The following is a 22,900-nucleotide window of genomic DNA, read 5'->3' on the forward strand; positions in this document are numbered from 1 at the left end:
ATGTGTATATATGTAATATATAATAAAAATTATAAAATACCACCTAAGTAATCTAATCACCAAATCTATACCCGACTTTTAGAGATGTTGTGTCAGTATTTTATGCTTTTTGCTCTTTTTGGCCCACCACCTGTCTCCTAAATAACTCACTCGTGGAGGCTTATACTAACTTATAAATGCCTGTTCTTAGTTTGGCTTGCTTCTTGCCAGGTTTTCTTTACTTAAATTATTCCAACTGCCTTTTGAATCTGGGTTTCCTTTTTTTCCTTCATTCTGTATATCTTATGTTCACTCTTATTCCATGGCTGGCTGAGTGACTGGCCACCACTTCATAGAGTTAAACAAATACAACATAAACAAAAGTAACACATCTTAAAATAATATTCTGCAACACAGAGACATTCTTATTTGACCTGTCTTAGACATCTGACCTTATTGCTTCTCCCTCCACGAAAATCCTGTTATTTTATATGTCAGCATACTCATGACTTAGCTGAGAGCAGCTGCTGCTCTATAGTTGTCCTTGTCTTCTGGTAAAGATTCTTTCCTTAGCCTGGTGATTCCTTGCATGGTTTCTTCTACAGTGGAACTGTGTGTGTATGTGTGTTGTGTGCCCATGTATGTGTGTGTGGAGACCTGAGATGATAATTGAGTGCTGCTCCTGGGGAGTTGCTTTTCACCTTGGTTTTTGAGACAAGGGTCTTTCATTGGCCTAGAGATCGCTGATTAGTATGTGTTTATCTGGGCAGCCACATGGCCAGTGAGCCCTTAGGGATCTGGATCTGCTTTGCCTCCCTATAACTGGATTACAGGTATATGCCACCATACCTGGCTATTTTTTTTGTTTGTAGGTCCGAGGGGTTAGAATTCAGGTCTTCTTACTTGCAAAGCAAGCACTTTACTGATTGAGCCATCTTCCCTGTGGTAATATTTAAAAAGATATGTGATTTCCTTTCCTTTTCTTTGCTTTTCTTTTGTTTCTGTAACAGGAGGAGCGGGCTGCTTGTTGTCCAGGCTAGCTTACACCCGAAATAATCACACAGAAATTGTATTAATTAAATCACTGCCTGGCCCATTATCTCTAACCTCTTATTGGCTAACTCGCACATCTTGATTTAACCCATTTTTGTTAATCTGTATATTACAACTTGGTAGTGGCCTACCAGGAAAGATTTGGCATGTCTGTCTCTGGCAGCTCCATGGTGGGTCTCTGTCTGCCTTTCTTCCCAGCATTTAGTTCTGTCTACTCCGCCTAACTAAGTACTGCCCATCAAAAGGCCAAGGCAGTTTTTTTTTTAATTTAACCAATGAAAGCAACACATAGACAGAAGAACTTCCTACACCATGTTTCTAAAACTCAAAAGTACAATTCTACCAAAGTTTATCCTAGTATTAAGGTTACTTATTTAAAGAGCTTGAAGTTTCTTCCTGGAGCATGAACCCCAAAGTAGCCATGCTTAAAAGTCTTCACCCAACATAGGCTGATGGGTTTCTTTATAGCTGCATAGATGGTACCTTTTCAGTTATACACATTTTTGCACCTCTGGAGACCCTGAGGCCATTTTGCAGTTGGGACTGTGTACAAATGACTGGGAGGAGTGTCTGGAATCTGAGGTGAAGGTTCAGTGACTCTCCCTACCCTGTCCTTCTATGAAGGAAGGAATGTCAGCAGTTGGTTTAAGCTTGATTGTGGTGGTCTCTTGTAAGCAGACACAGCGGTCTGATGAAAATGGCTCTTTTGCGCAGAGGTCCATTTTCTACAACAGTGGCCCATTTAGGCATTTGCAGGAAATACATTGTTGGATAGTAGGTATACAGATTGTAGAGGTTAAGTTCACTCTCTTTGTTTCCTAAAGCCTCTGGTGTTTTGCCTGCATGAATGTCTGTGTTAGTGTGTCAATCCTGTGGAACTGGAACTACAAATAGTTGTGAGCTGCCATGTGGATGCTGGGAATTGAACTGGGTCTTCTGGAAGAGCAGCCACTGAGCCGTCTCTGCAGTTTCTTTTAGTTTTTATATGTCTGAAAAACTGTCATTTTGCCTTGGATTTGAAAGATTTTTTTTTCTGCATTAAGTATTTACCCTTCTTTTTTGATTTATTCATTTATTATTTGATTCCTTCATTTATTTATTTTGAGACAGGTTTTCTCTGTGCAATAATTCTCGCTGTCCTGGAACTTGCTCTGTAGGCCAGGCTGTCTTGGAAGTCACAGAGATCCTTTTGCCTCTGCCTCCCAAGTGCTGGGATTAAATGCTTGTGTCCAACCCCTTCTGCTATTTTTTGGAGGGGAGGGGACGGTTTCTCTTTGTAACAGCCCTAACTGTGCTGGAATTAGCTCTTGTAGACCAGGCTGGCCTTGAACTCACAGAGATCTGCCTACCTCTGTCTCCTGGAGTGTTGGAATTAAAGGCGTGTGCCCCCACTGGCCAGCTCTCATTTGACTTTTTTTTTATGTTTTTTGTTTTTTCGAGACAGGGTTTCTCTGTGGCTTTTTGGAGCCTGTCCTGGAACTAGCTCTGTAGACCAGGCTGGTCTCGAACTCACAGAGATCCGCCTGCCTCTGCCTCCCGAGTGCTGGGATGAAAGGCGTGCGCCACCACTGCCCAGCAGTCATTTGACTTTTTTAAAGAAATGTTTTGTTTTATCTATTTGCATGTGTGCATGTCCTTGTGCGTGCACCATGACACACAAGGAGTTGGAAGTTCCTTCTGTGTGTGTTTTGGGAATTGAACTCAGGTCATCAGACTTGGTAGCAAACCTTTTTACCTACTAAGTACATTGTTGGTCCCTTAATTTTTAAAATCACATTTATTACTAATTTTTACTTCTTATGTGCTTGAGTGTTTTCCCTGTATGCATGTAATATAGTATGTATGTATGAATATGTATGTATACTGTCTGTCTGCCACCCAAAGAGACTAGTAAAGGGCATGGGGGCCAGTAGAGGTAATGTAATTTTCTGGAACTGGAGTTACAGACAGTTGTTAGCTGCCATGTGGGTGCTGGGAACCAAACCCAGGTCTTATGCAAGAGCAACAAGTACTTTTAACAACTAACTCAACTTTCAGCCCTACTTATTGTGTCTATCTGTGGATGTACATGTGCATGTGTGTAGGGGCCAGAGGAGGATTAGTGGATATCTTTCTCTATTTTGCTTTGTAAATGGAAGTTTCTTTCCCACCTGGTCCCGTAGCCATTCAGTCTCAAATATACAGAGTCTTCTATTAATTATAAACTGTTTGGCCTATTAACTCAGGCTTATTATTGCTCTTACAACTTAAATTAACCTATAATTCTTGTCTATGTTTAGCCACCTGGCTTGGTATCTTTTCAGTAAGGCACCTTGCTTCCTCTGTACCTGGTTAGTGACTGCATCCTTTTGCCTTTCCTCTTCCCAGAATTCTCCTAGTCTGACCACCCTGTCTATATTCCTATACTTCCTGCCTGGCTACTGGCCAATCAGCATTTTATTAAATCAATATAAGTGACAAATCTTTACACTGTACAAGAGCATCATCTCACAGCATTGTTTGCCACTTTTTTGTTGCTTTTTGTTTTTTGTGTAGAAGGAACAGCGGGCTGTGTCCCACCACCACCCGGCTAGCTTTACCCAAAATAATTACACAGGGACTGTATTCTTTTTTTTTTTTTTTTGGTTTTTCGAGACAGGGTTTCTCTGCAGCTTTTTCGGGAACTGTATTCTTTTAAATACTGCCTGGCCCATTAATTTCAGCCTCTTACTCACATCTTGATTAACCCATATTTAGTAATTTATATAGCGCCACGAGGGGTGGCTTACCAGGAGAGGTCTTAACCTGCGTCCATCTCAGAGAGGAGAAGCATGGCAGCTGTATATGGCGACTGCCTGAAGCGTCTCCCCACTGCCTGCTACCCAGCATTCTGTTCTGTCTACTCTGCCTACCTAATTTTCTGTTCTCTTAAAGGGCCAAGGCAGTTTTTTTTATTAATAAAAGTAACACATAGACACTCCTCCATCATTTTTGAGAGTTTTACTGAACCTGGGAGCCCTCAGTGATTCTGAGGCTAGCCATTTCAGTTAGATCTGCTGTCCAGTGAGCTCCTGGGATTTTCCTGTATCTGTGCTCTCAGTGCCCAGGTTACAACTTCTTTCCATGATGACTTTTATATAGGTGCTAGGATTCAGACTGGATTCCCTTGTGTGCATAGCAGCAGTGCGTCATTGCTGTCTGTTTTAAAAATTTTTATTTTAGATGTGTTCATTTTATTTTTATTGATTGTTTTGTCTCTGTATATGTATGCACCATGTTATGTCTGGTGCCTGTGGAGTCTAGTCCTCTGCAACAGCAATAAGTGCTCAAACCATTGTGCTATCTTTCATCACCCCCTTCTCCCCTGGGAATTTCCTTTGGTCTAGTCTGGTCTTGACTTTCTGTGTAGCTGACACTGGCATTGATCCTCATCCTTCTGCCTCCCCTGCAAGAGCTGTGATTACAGACATACACTATTACTTTGCTTAATCTGTTAATTTGGTAATCAATCCTCCTGTAACTCTTAGATGGTTGCTTTAATTGCAACACAAACCTTGTGGAAAATTTTATTTCCTGAGCATCTTTCCATTCTAGCTGTCCTGGAACTTGCTTTGTAGACCAGGCTGACCTCAAGCTCACAGAGATTCACCTGCCTCTGCCTTCTGAATGCTGGAATCAAAGGCATGTGCTACCTGTGCCTGGCGGTAGCAGTATTTTTAACTAATAAATTTTGACATTATTATTACCTTGTTAGTGATTCTCAAACCTCTGAGGTGAGATAATACATTTCTTTTTTCCCGAGATAGGATTTCTCTGTAGCTTTGGAGCCTGTCCTGGAATTTGCTCTGTAGACCAGGCTGGCCTCGAACTCACAGAGATCTGCCTGCATCTGCCTCCCAAGTGCTGGGATTAAAGGCGTGTGCCACTACCACCTGGTTTACATATCTTTTAAAATCAATTATTCGATGTTTTTCTGGTCTAGCATGTGATACATTATAGTGCTCTTTCTTCCTTTCTTTCTTTCTTTCTTTCTTTCTTTCTTTCTTTCTTTCTTTCTTTCTTTCTTTCTGTTTATTTATTTATTATGTATATAATATTCTGCCTGTGTGTCTGCCTGCAGGCCAGAACAGGGCATCAGATCTCATTTCAGATGGTTGTGAGCCACCATGTGGTTGCTGGGAATTGAACTCCGGACCTTTGGAAAAGCAGGCAATGCTCTTAACCGCTGAGCCATCTCTCCAGCCCCCTATAGTGCTCTTTCTACATAGATTTAAAATGTATGCTATAGCTGTCTGAAATGATGTTTCTACAAATATAAATTAGGGCAAGTTGATTGATAGAAAGTATGTTTTTGCTTTTTTTTATTATTCACTAACAGCTGGTAAGTATTGTATGTCTAGTAAACATAGTTGGAGGTTTTGCCTATTTTCATTTTAATGTTTTTGATTATTTTAAAGTTGTGTTAAACCTTCATGTATAGAATTATGTCTTACTGATTATTATACTAAATAATTTTTAAAAAGATCTACTTATTTATTATGTATACAATGTTCTGTCTGTATATATGCTTGCTGGCCAGAAGAGGGCACCAGATCTCACTACAGATGGCTGTGAGCCACCATGTGGTTGCTGGGAATTGAACTCAAGACCTCTGGAAGAGCAGTCAGTGAGTACTCTTAACCTCTGAGCCATCTCTCCTGCCCCATATACTAAATAATTTTTATACCTGTAAAGCTTTCTTTCATCAAGTCTACTTTATCTGACAATAATACAGATATATCATGGAGATTTGGATTTGGCGTCATAGTGGGGTCTAGGTTTGACTGGGTTTCATGAGACCCTGTCTCAATAGAAAAGTAAGAAAAACAACTAGGCAAATAAAAATAAAGCATAGTAGTAAATCAAAAGAAGTGAAGGAAATAATAAAGCTACAAGACAGCCCTTGTGGTAGCTCTCACCTCTAATTCCAGCACTCAGAAGGCCAAAGCAGCAGCACTACATGAGCTCAGGCTACTCTGGCTGCAAATTGAAACTGTCTCAAACAGAAGCATAGAGCAGCTGTATTGCTCATTGGGTAAGAGAGCTTGTTTGAAAGCCTTGGTGACCTGAGTTTAATCCCTGGGACCTATGGTGAAGGGAGAGAACTGGGTCCTGAAAGGTGTCCTCTGACTTGTATGGATGCTTGGCTCCTCTGTGTCTAGACACACACACACTACTTAAATTAACACACACATGCCTTTAATCCCAGCACTTCAGAGAGGCAGAGGCAGGCAGATCTCTGTGAGTTCGAAGCCAGCCTGATCTACAAAGTGAGTTCCAGGACAGCCAGAGATAAACAGAAGAGAAACCCTGTCTCGAAAAACAAACAAACAAACAAAACAAAACAAAACCACACAAATAAACAGATTTTTAAAAAGCAATAAGAAACAAAAATCAATCAAATAGGAAGCATAAAACTTTAAAAATTAATGATTCCAGAAGTTAGTAGTTTTATCAAGATCAACATAAAAAATAATCTAGCTAGACTGGTTAAAGAAAAGGAAAATAAAAGCACAAGAACTTTATTAGAACTGAAGAGGGAAGCCGGGCGGTGGTGGCGCACGCCTTTAATCCCAGCACTCGGGAGGCAGAGGCAGGCGGATCTCTGTGAGTTCGAGACCAGCCTGGTCTACAAGAGCTAGCTCCAGGATAGGCTCTAAAGCTGCAGAGAAACCCTGTCTCAAAAAACCAAAAAAAAAAAAAAAAAAAAAAAAACTGAAGAGGGATAACTCATACAGATAATTGTTATTAGTAACTATGTAGTTAATTCACCTATTTTAGATAGACAAATGCTTCAGTAGACCCAACTCACTAAAAATAGGACAAGAAATTAAAAGTTTTATATCTATTACCGTTTTATAGTGCATTGATTTGAACCTAAGACCTCACATATCCTAAACAAGTTACGTTCCCCCATACCAGAAATCCCATGTTTTATTATGTTTTATTTTTTATTTTATTTTATTTTTTTTGTGACAAGGTCTTTCTATGTAGCCCTGGCTAGTCTGCAACCAGGCTGACCTCCAGTTCATAGAAATTTGCCTGTCTCTGCCTCTTGAGTGCAGGGAATAATTTTTTTAAAGATTTATTTATTATGTATACAGTGTTCTGTCTGCATGTGTGCCTACAGACCAGAAGAGGGCACCAGATCTTATAGATGGTTGTGAGTCACCATGTGGTTGCTGCGAATTGAACTCAGGACCTCTGGAAGAATATACAGTGCTCTTAACCTCTGAGCCATCTCTCCAGCCCATACCTTTAATTTAATTTTTAAAAATTACATTTACTTTTTTTTTTTTGAGACAGGGTTTCTTTGTGTAGCCCCTCTCTGTAGACCAGGCTGGCCTCTATCACTCAGAGATTTGCCTGCCTCTACCTTCCTAGTGCTAGCATTAAAAGTTTGTGCTATCACCGCCTAGCACATTTGCATATTTTAGTAAGTGTGCACACACATGCATGAATGTGCATTGATGTGCGTGGATGGTAGAGGACAGCTTTTGTGTTTCAGTTCTTTTTTGGACCTGGCAGTTGAACTTAGGTGGTCAGGTTTGTCAGCAAGTTCCTTTACCTGCTGAACTGTCCTGTAAGTCTCAAGTTGTTTCTTTTGTTCAGAGAAGGAATGTGCCAGAATTGAGACAGCCATACAGAGAAAGTTTTAAGGGGTCAGGCTCAGATTCCATCCTTAACCTGGCTCTTATTTCCCTGCTTGAGTCAGGTCTGCAGCTACTTTCTCCAGCACTGTAAGCAGAGGTTAGGAGAGAAACAGCCTTTCAGATGCCATGTCCTAGCAGTGAGAGGGCATTAGAGATGTTACGGACTGTTTTTGAGGGTGCCAGACCTGTGTTATACTTTGTGTATGCCAGGGGTTTGTATCTGTGTTTGACCATTATAGTAATAGTTCATCTGGGTCTGGGCCTGGGCTTCAGATGAGGTTAAAGAGCCCAAAGTACTTGTTCATACAGATCTAATAGGAAAGTCAGTGCTTGGTGGAAAGATGTCTGGACTCTGATAGGTGACATAGCACTCAGTACCAATGTGGCATAACCACTGCTATTATCCAAGACGAGCGCTTAGGCTTCCATGGCTCTCAGCTGTTCTTTAAAATGCCATTCTCGTAGGCTTTACATTACAGTTACACTGTCCAGTGAAGCCTACAGTTACTATAGCCCTTGGTTAAAAAAAGGGGGGGGGGCTGGAGAGATGGCTCAGCGATTAAGAGCATTGCCTGCTCTTCCAAAGGTCCTGAGTTCAATTCCCAGCAACCACATGGTGGTTCTGGCCTGCAGACATACATGCAGACAGAATACTGAGAATACTGTTTACATAATAAATAAATTTAAAATAAAAAACAGAAAATATAAATCTTTTTTAAAAAAAGAGTACTTTTACCCTAAATTAAAAATAAGGCAAGGATGTCCAGTTTTATTACTTGTACTAATATAGTACTGGTGATAGCTAATTCAATACAGAATAAAGTCATAGTAATCAGAAAGAAGTAAAGCTTTTTTTTTTCTCCTTCCAGAGACAGGTTTTCATAGTTTCTCTGTGTAACAGCTCTGGATGGCTTAGAATTTGCTCTGTAGACCATACTGGCCTCAAGCTCACAGAGATCCATCCACCTGCCTTTGCCTCCCAACTGCTGGGATTGAAGGTGTGCACCACCACTGGCCAGCAAGCTGTTTTTATTTACAAGCAGAACAGTTAAATATATAGATAACCCTATGAAGTCTCCAAAATACTTTTAAAATTAATGAATTTCACAAGATTACAAGTGAAAACAAAGTAAAAAAATTTAATTATTCTTTTTGTATACCAGTAGCAAGCAATTGAAATGAAATACTTTTTTCAGTTATATATATTACAATAGGAAGCAAAAGCATGAATGATTTACAAAATAATAGTGAGCTCTGGGCACTAAAAAAACTGTAGTAGAGGAAAAAAGACCAAAGTAAATGGATAAGACTCTCATGCTCATTGATTTTATAGTATTCATTCTCTTTGAATTGATATATGGGTGAATTATTAAATTATAAGATAAATTTAAGTTATATCTCTGTCATGTAGAGAACCTGGAAGTAGTCCTTCCCATTACAGTATTCAGAATGTATAAATCATAATGAAAAAATTAAGAACATTTTTATCTGCCTTTAAATTTTTTATAGCACACTAATTGAAAATCTCTGAACTATAGAAAGTTTGTCTTTTGAAGATTTCTTTCAGAATAATTTATTTTATTATGGCGGTTGTGAATTAGAGGATTGGGGACTAGAAATAACCATAAAAACAGAAGCCAAAGAGTGTCAAACTTTCTGCAGATTTCAGATGATGATAGCTGACAAATACAGATAATGTCAGCAATAGTGAGAGTGCAAGAGAAGGAGCACTCAGATGGAGGATGGAGTTAGGATAGATATTTTGGGGAGCAATTTTGCAAATACCCACAAATATTTTAACTATCAGTAACTTTTGATAAAATTTTTGCACTTCTATAAATTTATTTTACAACTTCCTTTAAAGAGATACATACAACAGTCCCCATAACAATAATGTGGAGGAAATGCTGTCTGAGTTAAGTAAAAAACTATCCAGACAATGGAGGCACATGGAAATACCACTTACACACACACACACACACACACACACACACACACCATAATAATAATTCTTATAAAAATGTTTGCTAATGCACTCTCTATTAATTTTACAACAGCAAACAAAATTGTCCTATTTTATGAGCTAAAACCAAGTTAGTATGTACTGTGCATATTAAACGAAGAGTTTAAGGCATATATTCCAAATTATTAATAATTCTGGAGTTATATGGTCAGCATTCAGATAACATTTAAAATTTTAGAAATATAATATTCTTTATTTTTGATAATTTCATACATAGTAATGAGTGTATCTTTTTAAAAGATTTTTATGATTTTTGAGAGACTTAGTTTATTACCTTGGCTATCTTGAAACGCACTTTGTAGAACAGGCTGGCCTCAAATTCATAGAGATCCTTTGTCTCTGCTTCTGGAGTATTGAGATTAAAGGTATGTGCCATTATGTTTGGCTATACACATACACACACAGTCTCTCTGTCTCCCTCTCACACACACACATTTATTTAAATTTATTCATTTTATTTTTATGTGTCTAGTGTATGAGTGTTTTGCTTGCATATGTTTGTTCACTTAGTGCCTGTAGAAGCTAGAAGAGGGCATTGGATACTCTGGGACTGGAGTTACAGGTGGTTGTGAGCAGCCTTGTGGGTGCTGGGAATCAAAACCTTGTCCTTTGGAAGTGTTCTTAACAACTGAGCCAGCTCTTTAGCCCCTAAGCAGTGTACTGTGATCACATCCTCGTCTAGCATCCCATGCCCACTTCAGCACCACTCATACTTTCCGGAGCTCACTGAGTCTAATCAGTAATGTCTGTTGGCACGGTTTTCACTACTTGATCTCGAGCAGTTAGCTGTAGTTGTTGTGAGTTCACGAGTGCAATGGCTATGCCAGATCATGGTAACTATTTTAACACTGGGCTAGTTAGCTAGTTTAGTGTGTCAAAATGCCATAACCTAAGCGCAATCCCTAGAACTCACATGGTGAAAAGAGGGAACCAGCTCTTTAAAAGTGTCCTCTGATTCCCCTTCCCTTTACATAAACAAAAACATAGTGGTTTTTTTTCTGGTTTGTTTTTGTTTTAGACAAAATTATAACAAAATTCGGTGAAAGAAGCTCATGAGATTTCTCAGTATATAAAAACAGTCTCTCCATATAAAAAGCCAAATATAGCTGGGTGGTGGTGGTGTATGCCTTTAATCCCAGCACTTTGGACACAGAGGCAGAAAGATCTCTGAGTTCAAGACCAGCCTGGTCTATAGAGTGAGTTGCAGAGCAGCTAGAGATGTGAAACAGAGAAAAAACAAACAAACAAACAAACAAAAAGAAGCAAACAAAACCCCATAAAGCCAGATGTGGTTGTATCTATCTGTAATCCCAGCACTTAGTGGTGAGATGAGAGGTGGTTGCTTATAAGAGAATTGTTTGGAAGTTCAATAACCAGTTAGCCTGGAATACACAGAGCAGCAGTAAACAAGGTAGAAAGGGAAATTTCCAACTCCTGAAAGTTGTCCTCTGACTACCAAGCACAGTGGCACACATGTCCTTGTATACTAATAATAAAAAATGGAAAGAAATTCTAGACACAAAAGAACAGAGTGTAGCGCAGCTTCTTGATAGGCACTTTTTTTTTAAACCTCCCTGGATGGGTTCTGTTTGCTGGCTCCTTTAAGAGAGGTCTTCCTGACTCAGCATTGACAGTGAAGACTGCCCAGCTTCTTTAGGGGAGGGCTTTCTGGTTCATGCTAGTTGCATGATCAGCTCTGATTCTTTCAGGAGGCTGGACACTTAAATGGCGTCTGTGAGCAGTGTGTTACAAATTGCTTAATGGTAACATAGACCTGCTCTGACCCTGGAGCTGGGGCAGTGAACATGCCTCTGCCATGTAGGACTGGGCGGAAAGCAGGGCCACAGAGTTGGTCCTAGCTGTGCGTGCTTAGCATTAAAAAAATGCTCCTGATCAAAAATAATTATAAATATGCATGCAATAAAGATAAATTCAGATTTAAAAAGACCTCTAAGTGAGTCACAGAGCTGGATAAATGTGAGTAGGCTTGAGAAAGAGGGGAGGAGAGAGAGAGAGAGGGAGGAAGAGAGTATTTATAGATAGCTATAAGAGTATAGTCATCGATTAAAGGAGTAAAGATAATAAGATGAATACTAAACTTGTAAAAAAATAATAGAGTAAAAAGATAAGCCACATAAAGAAATATAACAGAGAGTCTAGATTATGTATATTACTGTGTTTTCTTAAAACTTTTTGACTGTAAATGAGCTAAGTACAGAGAGATATTTCATTGTATGGGCTGCTAAGCTAAACCAATATATATATATATGTTTTAAAGGTATCTTGACTTCAAAATTTGAGTCTAAGGGTGTGTTACTGTTAGAAAAGAGGTTCTGCTTTTGTTTCCACAGAGGATAAAAAGCTATAGATTCCTTACCAACTAATATGGTTTGATCAAACAAGACTCGCTAAAGCAGTGGACCAGATGATCCAATATCCATGACAGCTTCAGAACTGCTGCTGTCTAAAATGGACCTACCACACAGGATACCTCATAAAAGACCTGATTAACAGCACCCCTAATCAATAATAAGTAGTCTAAAAATGAATGCCCAAATTGCCTAAATGTTTGTTATAACAGTTAAAGGGGGATATGATATAGAGATGAATACTTTGTGTTGGTATGGATCTTGGTTTATTAATACAAATTTAAGGTCAATTTTGTTATGTATATTTCTGTTGTTGATTAAGGTATTGTGTTTGTACAGCTCATCTAAAAATGTAATGTATAGTTAAAAAATAGAGATGAATAGATAGTCATTTATAATAATCAAGCTTGTAGCATGCTAGTTAGGTTTTCTAGATATACAGAGATATATTTCAGATGAATAGGTATTCTTTAAACCTTTTAAAGACTAACAGAATATGGTATTTAAAATGTTTTAAAAACTTAGGACTTTTCATGACAAGTGAGACTCATCTCCTGGCAGTAACATCTACTTCCAAGAGGATGATGGGCATTAAAGAGGCTCTTTATGGAGTTTGTCAGCCATTTGGGCAAGAAACTGCTCTTGCTGGGACTGCTTGATGGTACGCTGTATAAACTGGACATGCAGGACCCACAAGAAAAATGACTGCTAAAGTTGCCTAAAGAAGGTGAGACAGTCCTTCAGCGTTCCTGCTTCATATTATCTGCTAGACATTCTGCAGGACACAGAAAAAAGTGACTGACAAACTGCCAGTATTGACAGAACTGTCTTTAAAATTTTCTGCTTCATAAAAAAGTCTGCCAGATACTATGGGCCTGTAGGCTAAAGATAGATGCCCCAATGTTACAAAAAAACTTCGGGTGAGTCCAGGCAGGGAGATGTCTTTGTCAATTCTAGGGATTTTAAAATTGCTTACAATGCACTTCCTGCTTACGTAGGTAGTATTATATCCTTCTAAAATCTTTAATGGAGCTAAAAAAAGATAGTTATAATTATAAAAAAAAAATAAAACTTTAGACTCAGAAAGATAATATTTTCCTTAATTTGCCAAATGTAAATGGACTAAATATTTTAACTATAATTCTTGCTTTATAACTGTTTCATATATGTAATTTTAGTATGTTAAAGTTAAAACCTTCCATTTTGTTTTAGACAGAAAAGGAGAGGTGAGGTGCTGTGGGATTCCTCTCAGTATGCTGTGAATATGTTTTATTACCATAGGTTAATAAAGAAGCTGCTTTGGGCCTATGGCAGCACAGAATAGAGCAAGGGGGGATTTCCAAGCAGAGATAGAAGAGAAAAGAAGGGGAGTCAGGGAGATGCCGTGTAGCCGCTGCAGGAGACAGACGCTGGATGGAACCTTCCTGTAGATCACAGCCTGCTACCACATCTGACTTTTAAAAAAAAGAAAAAGATTTGTGTATGTATTTTATTTATATGAATGCTCTATTTGCATGTATACATACATAACCAAAAAGGGCACCAGACAGAAGTCAACAGATCCCTTTATAGATAGGTTGTGAGCCACTTGTCCTTGCTGGGAACTTGGAACCTCTGAGGAGCAGCCACTGCTCTTAAGGAATGAGCCATCTCTCCAGCTCCAACTTTTTTATTTTTTTAAAGTAAATTTATTATTTATTATCAGCAAATATTTGATTTGTACACTTCCTTATATACCTGTGTACTTAGGGTCATTTTAAAAGTTCTTAGACAAAGTGGTTCACAAAGTAGCTTCTTTTTTTTATTTATTGAGAATGTATAGTGTTCTGCCTGCATGTGTCCCTGCAGGCCAGAAGAGGGCACCAGATCTCATTACAGGTGGGTGTGAGCCACCATGTGGTTGCTGGGAATTGATCTTACAACCTGTAGAAGAGTCAGTGCTCTTAACCTCTGAGCCATCCCTCCAGCCCCAACTTTTTGTTTGTTTGTTTGCTTGTTTGTTTGTTTATTCATTCATTCATTCATTCATTTATTTATTTTTGGTTTTTCGAGACAGAGTTTCTCTGTGGCTTTGGAGCCTGTCCTGGAACTAGTTCTTGTAGACCAGGCTGGCCTCGAACTCCCAACTTTTTGTTTTTAATTGATAATTTTTTTCATACAATATATTCTGATCTTGGTTTCACCTCCCTCATTTCCTCTCAGATTTTCCATACTTTACCCATCTAGCTCCTTGTCCCCTTTCTCTCTTTATTTAGGAAAATAAAAAAAAAAAAAAAAACCAAACAGGCATATAAAACAAACCAGAAGAGCTGGGCGGTGGTGGCGCACGCCTTTAATCCCAGCACTTGGGAGGCAGAGGCAGGCGGATCTCTGTGAGTTCGAGGCCAGCCTGGTCTACAAGAGCTAGTTCCAGGACAGGCTCTAAAACTACAGTGAAACCCTGTCTCGAAAAACCAGAAAAAAAAAGAAAAAAATAAAACAAACCAGAATTATATTTAAAGAAACAAAAAGCATGAGAAATATATATATATATATATATATATGTATACACACACACACAGAGACACACCCATCCACAACAAAACTCATAAAAACACAAAATTAGAAATCATAAAAGCAAAAGATAAGTAAGGCCAATAAATAAAAATTAAAAAGTGCCTGAACAAAGCAATGTGAGACAGAAAATTTCTAAGAATACTATCAACTGCTGCGCTTAAATGTGTTATGTATATCTAGTGAAATTCAGTTGGAAAAGACTAATTTTTCCTTTGCAAATGATAGCCAGTTGAAGATAGCTCATGCCTACTTCCTCTCTCTGCACTGGAATTCCTTCTGACTTGGCTGTGTGCAGGCCCTATGCATGCTGCAACAAACCTGTGAATCCGTGTGCATTAGTCCTGTTGTGTCTACAAGACCCTGTTTTCTTTGTGTTCTCCTTTTCCTCTGACTGCTTGAATCTTTCTGCTGCCTCTTGCATAGTTCCTGGGCCCTTAGGAGAAGGCTTTGGCATACCATTTAGGACTCAGTATTCTAAAGTCTTTTACTCCACACATTGTCTAGTTGAGGTTGTTTGTTTAGTTCCTGTCTACTGATAATGAATGAGACACTGATGGGTTTGTGGAATGTTTCTGCATATTACATGGTACTAATACACATATTTATTTATATATTTGCCTATGTTACTGGCTGGATTTTTACATGAGGGAGAATGTGGTTATTTTTCTTTTTGAGATTGTGAAGCCTTGCATTATACATGGTTTAAGTCTGTCCATTTTCTTTTCTTTTTTTTTTTTTTTCTTTTTTTTGTTTTTCGAGACAGGGTTTCTCTGCAGCTTTTTTGGAGCCTGTCCTGGAACTAGCTCTTGTAGACCAGGCTGGCCTCGAACTCACAGAGATCCGCCTGCCTCTGCCTCCCGAGTGCTGGGATTAAAGGCGTGCGCCACCACCGCCTGGCTGTCCATTTTCTTGAAAATTTTAAAATTCGTTCAGCGCTGAATAGTGTTCTATTTTATATAATACAGCAAATTTTCATTATTCATTTATCTGTTGATGGACAAATAAGTTAAATCTAAGTTTTTGTTATAGTGAATAAAGCAGTAAGTAATATCTGGGCTTACAAACATTGGCTTGCAAATATTTCTATGGTAGGGCATGGAGTTTTTTGGGTATATGTTTGAGAATGAGATAGGTAGGTAGATCATATGGTAGTTTTTTTGAGAAATTTCCAAACTCCTTTCTACAGTTGTTATATTAATTTGTAACTCCATCAACAGTGAATAAGTTTTCATTCTCTCCACAGCCTCTCTAACATTTGTTGTCAGGTTTGTTGATGGTGGACAACCATTCTGACTGGGGCTATCTCAGAGTAGGTTTTCTTTTTGTTTTGTTGTTGTTTTTTGAGGCAGTGTTTCTTTGTGTAGCCATGACTGTTTTAGAACTAGCTCTGTAAACCAGGCTTCCTCGAACTCAGAGTTCAGCCTGCCACTATCTCCCATGTGCTGGGATTAAAGGCATATGCCACCACTGCTTGGTTTTAGTTTTTTTTTAATGTTTGTTTATTTTTATTATTTTTAAAATTATTCTCTCATACTACATTCCAATGAAAGTTTACCCTCCTTCATACCTTCCCAGTCCCTCTCGTAGGTATTCCCTCCCCAACTCAAAGTAGTTTTAAATTTCCATTTCATTGATGACTAGAGATTTTAAAAAATGGTTATTGACCATTTGTCCATGTGTCCGTGTGTGTACTTGTGTGTGTTTTATTTTAATTAATTAATTTATTTTTTTGTTTGTTTTTGGTTTGATTTTTTAAGATACAGTTTCTCTGTATAGCCCTGGCTGTCCTGGAAATCGCTTTGTAGACCATGCTGGTCTCAAACTCAGAGGTCTGCCTACTTCTGCCTCCTAAAAGCTGGGAATAAAAGTGTGAGCCACCATGCCTGACAGCCTTGTTTTACATATGCGTCCTTTATTATATTCCATTGGTCTACCCCATGCCAGTATCAGACTGTTTATCACTTTAGCTCTATAGTATAATTTGAGATCAGATATTATAAAACTGCCAGTGGTATTTTTTACTCCTTAAGAATGCTTTGGCTATTTGTGATATTTTGTGGCTCCATATGAATTCTTGTATTTTTTTCTATACCTGTGAAATATGACATTGGGATTTGACTCGGTATTGCATCAAACTTGTAAATTAATTTTGGTATTATAGCCATTTCACAATATTAATTGTACCAATTTAGTACTATGGATTATCTCTGTTCTCTAGTACCTTCCGTGTTTTCCTTTTTTAGTATCTTGAAGTTTTTGTTTTTAAAAGTCTTTCATTTCTTTGGTTAGATATATTCCTAAATACTTCTGTGGGGGCCGTTATTGTGAATGGAATATTTTCCTAATTTCTTTTTTAAAAAATATTTATTTTATGTGTATGAATGCATTGCTTGCATATATGTATGCACACCTAGTATCCAAGGAAGGCAGAAGAGGGTATTGGGTCCTCTGGAAGTGAAACTAGAGGTCTGAACCATTGAGCCATCTCTCTAGCCCAGTAATTTCTTTTCTTGAGAATAGACTGTTGGTATAAATGAAGGCTACTGTTTTTTGTTTTTTTTATATTGATTTTGTATAATTGACATTGCTTGCCAGCTTCAATTAGTTATTAATGGATGTTGGGAATTTTGATAACATCTATATTTTGTAGGTAAGAGTGCTATGTGGTTGATTGATGGACAGAAAAGTTGGGTAGTAAGGGACAGTTAGGAGCCAGGTTTTCCTGTTTTTAATATTTTCATATTAAATTTGAAGATTCTAGTGTTTTAAATATATTGTGCTCAATGTACTTTGTTAAATTCCCAGAAAATACTTCTGAAAATCAGAAATTGTCAAATAGCATAATTATATAGAATTAATTTGGAGTATATTACTAAACATTAAAAGTGGCTCTATATTGAAATGCACACAGGTGACCTTCTGATATCAGTTTGTATCGCTTATCACTGTGATTCTGGCTGTGTTAGTGTTCTCTTCCAAAAACGTTCTATCAGGCCTGGAGGAACGGCTCAGCCGTTAAAGGGAGGCTCACAACCAAAAATGTTCTATCATTAAGACTCTGAGAAATGCTTGCCAGCTGCTGTGGCTCATGCTTGAAATCCCAGCACTTGGAAGGCTAAAGCAAAGCAGAGTACCATGAATTCCAGGAGTAGTGGCTTCTGCTTCATTCCAGCTCCTTGTCTGTTTTAAAGGCCTAGAATTACTCCATACTTGACTCTACTTCTCGCCTAGGTCCCACACTCAGCAGTAGCCACCACTGTAACATGGGTGACTTTGATTTTAAGAACACCAAATTTCTCCTGGGGAGTATAAAGGGATTCCAAAAAGTAAGATTGAAATATTTGAGAATAATGATATTTCTCTCTCTCTCTTTTTTCAGTTTGAACAGAAAAGTGATGCAGTTTTTGATGAAATTGTAGAGAACTGTAAGTACTATTTGAGAAAAAAAAATGGTTATAGTTAGGGTATTTCTGGATTCAGCATTTAACCATTAGGGTGTTTAGTTAGTGTTGAGTTGTGGGATGGTCCAGTTCGATTTAGCCTCAATGTCATTAAGTTGAGGTGTTTAGATTCTTTTTTATTTTTTGCAAATATTCTTTCAGTTTTTATTGTGTTAAAACACAGCAATACTTTGCTGATATGGAATGTATAGCTTGCACTTATTTTTTTTCTCTTTAAAGCTTTTATTTAGTTTGCAGTCTCTTTAAATGTTGTATGATAGATTATAAAAGTAATACATTGCAGTACAGAATGAATAAAGTAGAAAGTAAACATATTACTATTTTCAGAAGATTTAACTAGCTTTACGAATTTATTATATATCTTTCCAGACTTTTCTATGAATGTATACATGTGTATGCTATATGAGGTTTATGTTCAGGAACACATGAATATTCTGCTTTTTTTGTTTAACTGTATAGATGTTTTTATGTGCCCATGGCTATAGACATATTGTATGTATCCTTTTAATTGCTACTGAGTATTTTATTACAGGGCTGTAATGTAACCAGCTTCCTTTCAGTAAATGTATAAACAATTTTAAATTTTTGTTATAAACAATACTGAATATGTTTTGCTATCTACACTGCTTATTTTTTCAAATATTTTTGTAGGATAAATACAAAGAATGGAATTGAGTTTTATAGGATGTTCATACTTGTTTATGTATGGCAAATTTTGTCATCTAGAATTCTTTAGGGGAATGTGTTTTTTTTTTCTTTCCATTTACCTGCTCTTCCATGTTTCTGAGTACCTTCCTTCTTGCAGTTAGTTTGCTAACAGTTTTTTTTGTGTGATAACTAGTAATTACTAATTCTCCTAGTCTATAATGGGGTTAGCTATTGAATGTCCTTGTTGCAAGCAGTAGAGTCTAGCTAGAAGAAATATCATGTCTGTCTGTCTGTCTGTCTGTCTGTCTGTCTGTCTGTCTGTCTGTCTGTCTGTCTCTATCTATCTATCTATCTATCATTGTCTGTCTATCTATCTATCTATCTATCTATCTATCTATCTATCTATCTATCTATCTATCTATCTATCGTCTTGAAGATTAAGTCTAGGGCTTCTCATAAACAAGTGCTCTACCATGGAATGATATTACTTCAGCCTCAGAAGAGAAATTTTAGATGTACAATGAAATATTTCACAGTATTTAATGAGGAAGTAAAGAGCAAGTTTAGAGTCTTCAGCAAAAGATCATGGGCATCGTTTCTTTGTAGTGTTCCCAGAAAGCAAGTTTGTTTGATTGACTTTTTTTTGAGACAGGACCTTACTATGTAGTTTGGACTTCTCTGGAGCTCAGTATATGTAGACTAGGCTGGTCCTGGACTTACAGAATCTTGTCTGCCTTTGCCTCCTGAGTGCTGGAAATAAAGACATTTACCACTATGCCTAGTTTGATCGACTTTAAGCAAAGAAAGATTTATTCTTAATTTTGTTTTTGTGTGTGTCTTTGTATGTGCAGCTGGTCTTCGAGGAGTTCAGAGCATCAGATCCTTCTGAAACTGAAGTTTACAAGTTGTGTAACATAGGTCGTGGGAATTGAACTCAGGTTTTCTGCAATAACAGTACATGCTTTTAACTGCTGAGCTATCTCTTTAACCACTTGATTGACTTAAATTATTTTATCTTATGTATATGGATATTTGGCTTGCTTGTATGTCTGTGTATCACATGCATGTCTGGTATATGTTGGATCCTCTGAAGTTAGGGGTGGTTGTCAGCTGTTATGTGTGTGCAGTCAAGCACAGGTTCTTGGAAGAGCATTCAGTGGTATTAACCACTGAGCCATTTCTTTGTCCTCTGGAAGTTTATCCTTTGGAGTTCTAGATTAATTTTATACACTGTGCTAAAAAATTTCTGTCTTGTTTTTATTTTTTTATTTTATTTTATTTTATTTTATTTTATTTTATTTTATTTTATTTTATTGTTTTTTCGAGACAGGGTTTCCCCATAGTTTCTAGAGCCTGTCCTGGAACTAGCTCTTGTAGACCAGGCTGGCCTCGAACTCAGAGATCCGCCTGCCTCTGCCTCCCGAGTGCTGGGATTAAAGGCGTGCGCCACCACCGCCCGGCTGTCTTGTTTTTATTTGACGGTATGACAAAAATCACATATTGTAAAAGTAAGCTTAAGTCAAAACATTAAACAGTCCTTTCAATTTGAGTAATTCAGCCAGCTAACTGAAATGACAGTATTGTAAACTCATTTGATACTGTTGTCAGTTTCAGTAAAATAAATAATATCCATATGTACTAGAGTGGTAGGAATTGATTTCTAGAGTAGAAATTTCCTGTTATATCTTTTACTTTCTTATAAGTATATTAATTTAAAAAGATTATGATTGAACCACCTTGATTTTTCTGCTCATCTTTGAACTCATCATTGGTGGTCAGGAAGACAACCAAATATTAAAACAGCAGCCAGAGTTCATCCCTCCTCTATTATAGCTCATTTTCACTACTTTTTTTCTACTCCATTTTTTTAACCAAATAATTTTTAAATACCTCCTGCAAATACACTTTTGCTCGGGTCTGTGTATTATTAATAGAATTCCTACAATAAGATCCACCTGCCTCTTCCTCCCAAGTTCTGGGATTAAAGACATGCACCACCATGCCCAGCTTCCATTAAAGATTTGTGTTTAGTAAAAGTTCTTGAGATACCAGCTCATCATTGAATAGCTGCTAATATCATTGATAGAGTAAGATTCCTTGAGAACAAACTTGACGGATTTCAAAGGAAAAATGAGAGCATTGCTACTTTGTTCATGAACTAGTCACTTACATTCAGAACATTTGTTTTGATAACTCATACTAGTTTGTAAAAAGGTATATGTATATCTTTCTCTTTTAAATGGTAAAGAACAGCTTTATTTGGATAATAAAGATGACACACAACCATGGATAGTTAAATTATAGAAGGCTCAGAAATATACTGATGTCTTTGAAGATTTGGATTCCACTTACATGCTTCTCATTCTTTCAAAAATTCTATTTTATTAATAGGAAAATAGTGAGTTCTACTCTTGTTATATATTTCTCTTATTTACTTTTAATTATAACTTAAATTTGTTATTGTATGTCCAGAGTGGGGACCAGGTGTATCACTGTATACATGGGAAAGGCAGAGGACAACTTTGGATTTGATTTTTTTTTTCTCTCCACTGAAATGTGGGTTCTAAGGATCAACTCAGATCTATAGACTTATTCAACAAATGTCTTTCCCCGAGCTACCCAACTACTTCTCTTTTGTCTTTTTGAAATAAGATCTCACTCTGTAGCTCAGGCTGGCCTCGAACTGTATAACCTAGACTGGTCTTAAAAGCTTGCCTCTCTTGGATTGGAGAGATAGCTCAGAAGTTAAGAGCACTGATTGCTCTTCCAGTGGTCCTGAGTTCAGTTCCCAGCAACCACATGGTGGCTCACAACCATCTGTAGTGAGATCTGGGGCCTGCTTCTGGTCTTTAGGCATACATGTAGGCAGAATACTGTATACATAATAGATAAATAAATTTTTTTAAATATTTATTTATCTATTATGTATACAATATTATGTCTGTGTGTATGCCTGCAGGCCAGAAGAGGGCACCAGATTCTATTACAGATGGTTGTGAGCCACCATGTGGTTGCTGGGAATTGAACTCAGGACCTTTGGAAGAGCAGGCAACGCTGTTAACCTCTGAGCCATCTCTCCAGCCCCTAGATAAATAAATTTTAAAAAAACTTGCCTCCAATACTTCTACCTTAGCTGCTGCTGCTTCTTTGTCATCGTGTTATTTATTTATTTTATTTTTTTTTGGTTTTCTGAGACAAGATTTCTCTGTAGCTTTGGAGCCTGTCCTGGAACTAGCTCTTGTAGTCCAGGCTGGCCTCGAACTCACAAAGATCCGCCTGCCTCTGCCTCCCAAGTGCTGGAATTAAAGGTGTGCGCCACCACTGCCCGGCTCAATTGCAGAATCTTAATGACGTCCAAAGATTGCTAGGAGACATTTCCCATCTATGGCACACTATTGGGATAGGTCCCGATGATCTGATTAAATTAAACACAACCTTGGACTATTCCACGGGTAGAAAAAATGGTTTATTGAGGATCTAACTGCCAAAACTAACTCTCACTTTGTATGTGTGTACATGCATGTATGTGTGTGTATGTCTATGCGCACCGAGCACATGTATGTACAAATGTATGTATTCGCAGAGAGTAGCAAAATGATGAAAAAGCAATTGGCTTTGTGACAGTCAGCAGGGTGGGGTCTTTGAGCTTCTGCAGGCTGTTTGGATGGACTGGGAACTAGAGTCCCCTGCTGAAGGGGTGGGTTAAGGGAGGTTCCTGGAGGACAGAATCTTTAGGTTTCTGTTTACCCAGTAATAACAACAGTCTTTCTATTTAAGACATTTTTACTAGCACGGCTATTTTGGGAGGCTGCTTTGGACCTAACAGTATGTATTAGTGTATTGATATCCATGTTCCCCTTTGTTTTTTGTTTGTTTTGGTTTTTTGAAACAGGGTCTCTGTTTAAAAAAAAAAAAAGAGAGAAAAGAAAAAGAAAGAAAATGACGTCATTTTAAATTCCCTATTGACAAGGGAGAAAAATTTAAATGAAGAGCCAGCAAAAGTGCTTGATGTGTAAAGCACTTGTCATATAAGCCTGACAGCCCAAGTTTGATCAAAGAAATACATAAAAGTGGTGAAAACACACTCAAAATTTGTCCTCTGACTTCCACATACAAAGTGTAACTAGGAGCCAGGCAGTA

At 37.8% G+C, this 22,900-nt stretch overlaps 1 protein-coding gene across 5 annotated transcripts in view; it reads left to right on the top strand.

Moving 5' to 3' along the window:
* Zmym4 (zinc finger MYM-type containing 4) overlaps positions 1 to 22,900 on the top strand; it is a 111,866-nt gene that overhangs the window by 12,546 nt on the left and 76,420 nt on the right. For 4 of the 5 annotated variants that reach the window (XM_038333387.1, XM_038333388.1, XM_038333391.1 and 1 more), the window contains exon 2: positions 18,031 to 18,076. In XM_038333387.1, the coding sequence (XP_038189315.1) occupies positions 18,031 to 18,076 (46 nt within the window). Of the gene's footprint in view, positions 1 to 12,774; positions 12,823 to 18,030; positions 18,077 to 22,900 lie in introns of those variants that run through there. The other variant, XM_038333390.1, reaches the window with a different exon arrangement.

This window comes from Arvicola amphibius, chromosome 6, assembly GCF_903992535.2.
Source record: "Arvicola amphibius chromosome 6, mArvAmp1.2, whole genome shotgun sequence".
Classification (NCBI taxonomy): Eukaryota; Metazoa; Chordata; class Mammalia; order Rodentia; family Cricetidae; genus Arvicola; species Arvicola amphibius.